The following is a 9391-nucleotide window of genomic DNA, read 5'->3' on the forward strand; positions in this document are numbered from 1 at the left end:
AAGCATATAGTCTGTCTCTGTTTAACTCATTCTTGTTTCAACAGATGAAGCTGGTGTTTGCTTTAACACTGCCAGCAGTCATAGGTGTGTTTTCATGCTGCTGAATCCTGAGTCTGGCTGGGGGATGCTGGTAGTTCAGGCAGCAGAGGCGTCAGTCATGGGACGAGAGCCAGGCTGGACCAAGCCAGGTCCGTGTTGGCTCTGTTCAGTGTCTGACGTGGTCCTTTCAGCATTTTGCTGACGCAGTGTACTCCATTCATAATCGAACAGCCTGGAGGCTCTCCCTGTCCCTGTATATGCACACACAGGCCATCCGGGTACTTTTTTGGAAGTACAGCTAACTGGCAAGCAACCCTGCAGTCTGCCTTTTATAAATTACTGGCATTGTTTGAGAAAGACAAGCATGCAACAACTGGGTCATGAGTCGGTAAGAAACACACAAACGCTTTAAGTTATGTTGGGTTTGTGTGGAAATGTCTGAGCCTGGAATGCTGATGGATATCAGAGGTCATTCTAAAGCGCGGCCTCTCTTTTCTTCACTGTAGCTTCATTGTTAAATAATTGTGAGTAGAACCACAGCCTTAGATTGCAAGAATAATGGTGTTATATTAGGGAACATTGGTTGCGTAAAGCTGAGCTGATTTGTAACCATCTGCAGGGAAGAGACTGACATTTTAACAGACTTGGAGATTATGAGTGTTTTGTTGTGATTGTCGGCCATATGGCACAGTACACTGTGCTGCTCTGGAGGAGGAGGAGGAGGAGGAGGAGGAGAAGCATCTGGTCAGTCAAAGTTGTTATTCACATCTTTTAAGTGTGTATTCGACTAATTCCCTGTCCTTGTTTCAGTTTCTTGTTTTTGTGTCTATTTGATTTTGTTTGTTGTTGGTTGGACAGATTTCTTTGTCAAAACGTGCTGCCAGAGAGATGCAGATAAGCCGAGTGACTCCCTACACTAGTTTGCAGACATCTGAGCTGCCCCTTGGCGCTCTTATTCTCTCTGTTAATGAAGATTACCCTGGCAGCGACACACTCAACACGTCCTGCAGCATTTAACCATTCTGAGCACAAGGCTAATGCTCTTCTTCTGAATGACGTCATGTTATTGTGCGTTTTGTTTTCACCGCAGCCTCGGTGCCGCAGTTCTGTAACTCTCCCACGATGATTGTGATGGTGGGGTTGCCAGCCAGAGGGAAGACGTACATCTCCAAGAAGCTCACTCGCTACCTGAACTGGATCGGAGTGCCTACGAAAAGTCAGTTTTCAAAGGGAATCCCTAAATCTTGATTAGACATGGAATTGACTGTTTTAATGTTGACATTACAGTATGAGTTAATAACATAGTGAACACCATCCGTTTTTCTTGCCCTAAAAGTAGGGCTGCAACTAAAGTTTATTTTCTTTGTCGATTAATCTGTTGATTATTTTCTAAATGTCAGATAATGGATCAGTGTTTCCCAAAGCCCAAGATGGCATCCTCAAATGTCTTGTTTTGTCCACAACTCAAAGATATTCAGTTTGCTGTCACAGAGGAGTGAAGAAACTATTGTTGTACATGTTCACATTTAACAAGCTGCAATCAGAGAACATTTTACTTTTTTCTCTCATACAAAAATACTCAAACCGATTAATCATTATCCAAATGCTTGATGATTAATTTAACTGATTAATCTTTGCAGCTTTACCTAAAAGGGAATGTATATTTGTGTTAACCTCTCTGTTTCTCTAATCCAACCAGTGTTCAACGTGGGCCAGTACCGCAGGGAGGCTGTCAAGATCTATAAGAACTTTGAGTTCTTTAAACCGGACAATGAGGAGGCCATGAGGATCCGCAAGTAAGAAGGGTGATAAATGTCAAAACAGACCAGATTTAGATGATATTATTATTATTATTATTATTATTATTATTATTATTAGTTTTATTTTGTCGCACTGTCATTTTCAAGCCACATTAATCATTCCCTCTCAGGGCCTGTGCAGCAGCCGCCCTCAAAGACGTCGCTGCCTACTTCTCAAAGGAACAGGGACAAGTAGCCGTGAGTAAGAGGACACCTGAAACTGTCCCTTAATCACACACTGATTATTTGTGTGTGTGTGTGTGTGTGTGTGTGTGTGTGTGTGTGTGTGTGTGTGTGTGTGTGTGTGTGTGTGTGTGTGTGTGTGTGTGTGTGTGTGTGTGTGTGTGTGCGTGTGTGCATGTGCGTGTGCGTGCGTGCTCTCAGTTAGGTCTCACTGAGATTAAAGGGGAACCGATTTTACAAATAAAGATCAACTTACTGTTCATAGAGAGTACCACTCTCCAGCCTGTGGTCCTCATCAATCCATCATATATAACAGAAAAAGCCCTTCCAGGTAGACAACTGACAGTGGATTTAAATTACGGAGATATGTGAAATCGGCAAACCTGTTTATTTCTGTTGTCATTTAACTGTAAAGTTTAAAGGTATATAGTTGAACACGGAGGTCCAACCTATCTGTCGTATCTGCTACCCTTATTTTCTGTACTGTGTTGCTTTTCTAGTGTCTTTGATAAACCAAATCTAGTGTTAGAAACAGTAACATGTCACCGCTGGTCAGACTGACTGCTAGTTTGGGCGGTGTCATTTTCTTTAGTCTGTGGCCCAACAGGTAAATTAGTTTTCCAAGCTAACGTTAGTCAAAGTGTTGACATATGAAAGCATCAAACATGCATTTCAGAAGAAGATGAGAGTAGATCCAGTTGTTCCCCGCCCCCGTTTGCTCAGCACTGTTAAATTGTATGTACGGGGTGGAGTTTTCTGCCCAGAAGTTATTGTAAACCAACACTGTGATTGGTCTATTGTCTCCCGTGGATAACCCTGATGACGTCAGAGTGATGTCATCAGGAATTGTCCCAGTTTGGATTTCTAATTAAAGGCTACAAGTTTATTTTACAATTTTAACTGTGGGTGAAGATTTAGAAATTTACCCAGCAGGCGAGATCTAATGAAAGGCACTATCATACATTGCATTGTAGGATTCAGTATTTTTAGAGATTGGCCCATTCTGGGGACTAAAAGCCAGGATATCTAAGCCTCTGTGGCACAAATATCAACCATTCTTCTTTAATTATTATCTCTCTTAAGTCCCCTAAGCCTTAACTATACTTAATCCCTGTAGTTTCCCTTTATGGTTGAAATTAAAGTCCATTTTGGAGAGAATCATCTTTCTGCCTATTTCACGAAGACTAAAAAAGAAACCTTCAATTGAGAAAAGAAATTATAAAACTGTTGTTTTTGAAGATCTTTGTTGTGTGCTCTTTTCTCATTATTTGTTGCACAATTTAAAATAATTGTTAACAATTGTTATGAATAATGTAAATGTACTTTATTTGCCAATATTTTAAGGATATATCACTAACAGCTGAGTCCTGTCCCATCCAGGTATTTGATGCTACCAACACCACCAGGGAGAGGAGGGCAGTCATTTTGAGTTATGCAAAGGAGAGAGGCTACAAAGTGAGTACATATGTGGAAGTTGGACGTCACATTTTACAAATATGCTTATATGCCTTCTTGCAGAGAGTTAGATGATGAGACTGCTATTATACATCATATGTGTCTGTTAAATGTGAAGCTAGAGCAAGCAGGCTGTTTGGAAGTTTGGATGATAAAGAATATATACCACATTCATTTCATCAATCCAACTTATGATAACTTCTTGTATGCAGGTGTTCTTTGTGGAGTCAATCTGTGATGACCCAGAAATCATTGCCGAGAATATTAAGGTCAGTCAAGAGATTATTATTATGCAAGTGTTTCCAGAGGCGGTAGGGATGTAGTGTTCGCAATTAAATTCCCAAACTCTCTTTCCCTTACAGCAAGTAAAATTTGGGAGTCCGGATTACGTGGATCGTGACATAGATGAGGCCATGGAAGACTTTGTCCAGCGCATTGACTGTTACAGGGCCAGCTACATGCCTATAGACGATGAGAAGGACAGGTACTGACCGATAATGCTTTTCTTCCTGTGAGATTAAAAAGGGAAAGTGGGTGGTGGACAGTATAGTCTCACAAAACGGCTGTTTTTCCCACTAATTTCCGACAAATTCATGTAGTTTGTTTCCCCCCGAATGCTGGCTTTGAACAGGAAGCTCTCCTACATTAAGATCTTCGACGTGGGCAGTAGATACCTGGTGAACCAGGTGCAGGACCACATTCAAAGCAGGATAGTCTACTACCTGATGAACATCCACGTCACACCGAGATCCATCTACCTGAGCCGCCACGGAGAGAGCGAACTCAACCTGTCAGGTCGCATCGGGGGAGACTCAGGCCTCTCCCCTCGAGGACAGAAGGTGACAAGATGACACTGTACCAGTGGAGGAAGTATTGTTGGTTGCTGTTCCCTTAGTCTCGCATTGCCAGGCCTTCCTCCACAGCGCTGCGGAGGACGGTCTGGCTAGTCCACACAGCATTCTGGGATGGGAGAAAAATGTGCTCTCATTTGGCAATGGCTTGAATGTAACGGAGATATATATATATATATATATATATATATATATATATTATATATATATATATATATATATATATATATATATATATATATATATATATATATATATATATATATTGAACGTCCGTTACATTCAAGCCATTGCCAAATGAGATGATATAAAGCTAATTGAGATTATCAGCTCCAAAAAACACTCTCTTAATTTCTTAGTATGGAAATCTTTACAAAATAGTGTTGTCCGGCGACTTTTGCACGCAGCAACTCTGCGTGGAGGAGGGGTAGGGCTGGTGCGTGATCACTAAAGGCTTGTATCATGTTGATGCACCGGCAGTGTAGTTATCATTACTTAGTATTCCTCATGGGGGGGGGGGAGACAGAAACTACGCACTATAGCTTTAAAACAGTCAAAGATTAATTTACTTGTTATTATTTAATTGTTTCCAGTATGCCAATGCGTTGGCGACCTTCATCCGTGGTCAGAACATCAGAGAGCTGAAGGTGTGGACGAGCCACATGAAGAGGACCATCCAGACTGCAGAGGCTCTGGGAGTCCAGTATGAACAGTGGAAGGCCCTCAACGAGATAGACGCCGTGAGTTTATTCACCACTCTGAGCTACTTTCTTAGTAGCTTTTTATCTAGTATTGTGATGTTCATATTCCTTTTTCTCACTAAGGGTGTATGTGAGGAGCTAACCTACGAGGAGATTCAGCAGAATTTACCACAAGAGTTTGCACTAAGAGACCAGGACAAGTATCGTTATCGTTACCCCAAGGGTGAGGTAAGTGCTCCCCTGAAGATGCTGTGACTTTTTAAACTTTTACTTAACCATTGTACCAGTATCACTGCAAGTTGTTTTAGGAACCCACATGTTCACAGCGGTAAGATGCCCAGTTCAACCACAGTCTGTGTTGGCCAGTGAGCACAGGTTGGTTTAAAGTAATAGTCAACATTTTGGGGGGGAAAAACAATTACGTTTTGAAGCGGTGTGAGAATCCCGTACAGGAAACGGGAAATATTGCTGACACAAGAAAGTTTTAAAACACTATGAGGGTAAAGAGTGAAACACAAGCACTGAACTGCCTGGGAGTTTGTGAAACAGCAGCTGACTGTTTCCTGCAACAAGCACCAGCACAAAGCACAGTCCCTCCCTCCCATAGAAATAAAATGGATCCTCCTCTCTTCTCTCTTTGTCCGTAAAATGAGGTCGGAAATGTCGGGATCTATATACTATGATCTGACGGAAAACAATAATTGTAAAAAAATATTCTACTTGGGCTACATTGACGGGGGGTTAAAGAACACAACAGAAGGTCACACAAATGGGCCCTTTCAGTGACACTCCCACCAAAAGTTTACTCAAATAAAAAGGAAAAAGTACAAGAATCAAAATATACTTAAATACCAAAAGTAAAAGTTCTCATCATGCAGAATTGCCCATTGAAGAATATAATATCATTGGATTATAATTATGAATGCGCTGTGAAAGCATAAACTAATTTTATCTTGCAGCTGTTAAAGGTGGAGCTAATTTTAATTGATGTGTATAATACTGCTGAGTAACTTAATCTATAATAATACATCATGATTAGTTTGTTGATGACATGTACTAATAATCTCAGTCTGTTATCAATAATTAAAGATGTTAAATAAATGTAGTGGAGTAAAACGTGCAATGTTTGCCTCTGAAATGTAGTGGAGTGCAAGTATAAAGTGGCATAAAATAGAAATACTCAAGTAAAGTACAAGTTCCTCGCAGTTGTACTTCATACAGTCCAAATACAGGATATTATATCCAAATGAGATATAATACATTAGGTAATTAGTGAGCTTTAGGAGTGCTGGATGGTGGATTTGTTTGTTACTTTTGGAGCCAGGCTAGCTGTTTCCAGTCTTTTAAAGTGTAAATATACAAAATAAAACAATTTTGAAAGGCAGCATGTGAAAAATAAAGCAACAATAATAATAACAATAATAAACAGTGCAAATGTAAACCATGCACGCTATGTGTGTGCAAGCTGGAGAAATGTAAACTGTAGAGTACAGTTGTGAGGCAGACCATGAGTATAAACTCCTATCCGCTGTTAAGGAGTTTGATGGCAGTAGGAAAGAAAGAGTTCTTTAGTCTGGAGGTCCTGCATTTAACACTCCTGTACCTTCAGCCTGAGGGTAGAGGTGTGAACAGTCCGTGCTGGGGATGGGTGGGGTCCTTGAGGATGGCGGCGACTCTCCTGTGGACCCTGCGGTGGTAGATGCTCTACAGAGAGGGCGGTGGAGTCCTGGTGATCTTCTCTGCAGTCTTCACCACTCTCTGCAGGCGTTTGCGGTCCATAGCAGTAGTGCCGCCGTACCACACGGTGATGCAGCTGGTCAAATGCTCTCAACAATGCAGCTGTAGAATTTATGCTAAGCTAACCGTCTTCATATTTGACAGACAAGTATGCCTTTTCCCACCCAAATGTATTCTTTCAGACATATTCATTATAAGAGAATCTGAATAGAAAAAGTCTTGGGGTTGTACAGTCCTTGTCAGATGGACTGAGACGGTAAGATTGAATGAGTCTGTTTGAATAATTGATGAACTCTTCAGTCATTCTTGTAAATTTGTAAATTCTATTGTATTTATATACTGTATACTTAACAGTATTTTTTTATATTTCTTACTGTCCTTTCTGTTTTTATTCTTTATATGTTAAGTGAGTGTTGTACTTTGAGAGAAAAGATTAACCAGAGTCAAATTCCTTGTTTGTTTACGCAAACCTGGCTAATAAAGCTGATTCTGATTTTTGTCTCTTGTCCAGTCCTATGAGGACCTTGTCCATCGTCTAGAGCCGGTGATAATGGAGCTGGAGAGGCAGGAAAACGTTCTGGTTATCTGCCACCAAGCTGTGTTTCGCTGCCTGCTGGCCTACTTCCTGGACAAACCTGCAGGTACACACATCCAGGCTTGTTAATACATTGAAACACTATATGATGATGTTTCAAAACCCCAAACACTCTTAATACTGTCAACTCTTACACCCCCTCAATAGTTTGATAATTATCTGTACACATTAAAAGCAGATACTATAATAACATATTTCATATTCTATTATACATTTTCTTATTTAAAATTTTATATTATATCTATAAACTTTTGCGCTGTTTATTGTTATGCACCAAATCATCAGCAAGTTTAAATTCCTTGTATGTGTACTTGGCAATAAACTGTTCCTGATTCTGAATAATCTTATTCCCCCCCCCTGTGAAGATGAGCTGCCTTATCTCAGATGCCCCCTCCACACAGTGCTCAAACTCACACCAATAGCTTATGGTAGGTGGTACAAGCTTGAATGTGTGACATATTTGTATCTCTGTAAATCTCTCTCTGACAGTCTGACTCTATCCTCAATTTCAGGCTGTAAAGTTGAGTCGTTTTTCCTCAATATTGAAGCAGTCAACACACACCGAGAGAGGCCAGTGGTGAGTTTCCACAAGCACACGTTCGTCTTAATAGACCCTTAGCTTTGCCAACTATTCTGTGGTACATACGTCTGATGGCAGCCAGTAATGTTTAGTAATTTGTACGTATTGAGGAAATTTGTGTGGTGGTGAGGAATGAGCAAATATATAGCTGAACTGATATTTTTTTCCATATTAGGATACAGCCTTCTCAGGATTTTAAAACTACGTAGCTTTGGGAAAAAAAGAAATGTCAAAATCTTACTCTTACTAATTGAAGTTGAGTGCATAAGCAATAAGTAGCACCAATTTCCCACTTTGATGTTTGCTGCCTCACCTGGTCTGGTATGACCAGTAGCTTATGGTAGCTAGTGTACGGTAAAGGGGCTGTACTCGAACAGCTGGTAAAAAAAAATAAGTGGTCTGATATTATAAAGTGTGGACAGTGTGATATGGAAATACATTATTAACACAAGAACATGTGCAGCGGTGCAGTGAAAATATAGTGCAGATATACAGAATGAACTGCTGGAGGTGTGATATGAATACACTGTAGATCACATATATACAGTGTAGGCAGTATAATAAATGTGAACACACAATGACTGCAAAGAAAGCAAATTATTATTATTTTTTTAAGATTGATCTTATTTTTTGTTTTCCAAAGTCTTTCTGAAACTGTTTCCCCAGATTTGTTTTCCAGTTGGCTTTTCTGCATTTTTGTTTTTCTGCATTGCATTATGGGAGAATAGTGCAAACCATACTTTGCATGGTGTCTGGTTGGAGTACACTTCATTCTGTCACTTTTCCAGTGTGGACACACCAAATACTAAAATAACTGCTTAGAATAAAGATGTATGTATGGATTTGAGACATGCCAATAGTCTTTGCTGTCGTTGCAGAATGTCGACGTCAACAGAAACCCTGAGGATGCTCTGCAGACTGTTCCTGAACACATATAAATGCTGGTTTTATGAGAGAAAGGTCACAATCACGTAAAGCGGGGATGTGTTGCTACTTGTTAGCTTCACTAAATGTTAGCGATGCACTCCAGTTAAAGGTTGATTGTGTGAAAGCAGAAAGACGATGGGGCTTTGAGGCAGGAGAAGACTAAATGGTAGAAATGGGACGAGGTTATGGAAACATCACTCCAGAAGCACATGGACTTCTGCTTCACAGGACAGGACATGGCTCATACAGGAGCTTCGGTTTGCAACATGACTGTGAAATGTTGTCTTATCTGACTAAAGTTTAAAAGTTGTTTACAAATGATACAGAGAGAAAAAAGAATGCATAATATTCAGGTATCCCGCGGGGTCTTAGAAGTTTAAAAAACGTCTTGGCATTAAATTTCATCCTATGTGGTATTGAAAATGTCTTTAAAAGATCTTCGATATCGTGGAATCCCTGGATGTATTCTACATGATTTGATTGATGTTAAGTAGATGTCGTTTGATAATATAAAAAAAAAAATA

General features: G+C 40.1%; 1 protein-coding gene across 4 annotated transcripts in view; it reads left to right on the forward strand.

Annotated features, from left to right (window-relative positions):
• The window catches only part of LOC120559284 (6-phosphofructo-2-kinase/fructose-2,6-bisphosphatase-like), a 43706-nt gene extending 34399 nt beyond the window's left edge, over positions 1 to 9307 (forward strand). For 3 of the 4 annotated variants that reach the window (XM_039800905.1, XM_039800904.1, XM_039800903.1), the window contains 13 exons: positions 1130 to 1255; positions 1739 to 1835; positions 1970 to 2036; positions 3402 to 3476; positions 3689 to 3745; positions 3839 to 3960; positions 4108 to 4315; positions 4921 to 5067; positions 5152 to 5256; positions 7277 to 7406; positions 7726 to 7788; positions 7873 to 7937; positions 8819 to 9307. In XM_039800905.1, the coding sequence (XP_039656839.1) occupies positions 1130 to 1255; positions 1739 to 1835; positions 1970 to 2036; positions 3402 to 3476; positions 3689 to 3745; positions 3839 to 3960; positions 4108 to 4315; positions 4921 to 5067; positions 5152 to 5256; positions 7277 to 7406; positions 7726 to 7788; positions 7873 to 7937; positions 8819 to 8878 (1322 nt within the window). In that variant the 3' untranslated portion in view covers positions 8879 to 9307. Of the gene's footprint in view, positions 1 to 17; positions 428 to 1129; positions 1256 to 1738; positions 1836 to 1969; positions 2037 to 3401; positions 3477 to 3688; positions 3746 to 3838; positions 3961 to 4107; positions 4316 to 4920; positions 5068 to 5151; positions 5257 to 7276; positions 7407 to 7725; positions 7789 to 7872; positions 7938 to 8818 lie in introns of those variants that run through there. The other variant, XM_039800906.1, reaches the window with a different exon arrangement.
• The last annotated feature ends 84 nt before the right edge of the window (positions 9308 to 9391 follow it).

This window comes from Perca fluviatilis, chromosome 5 (assembly GCF_010015445.1).
Source record: "Perca fluviatilis chromosome 5, GENO_Pfluv_1.0, whole genome shotgun sequence".
Lineage (NCBI taxonomy): Eukaryota > Metazoa > Chordata > Actinopteri > Perciformes > Percidae > Perca > Perca fluviatilis.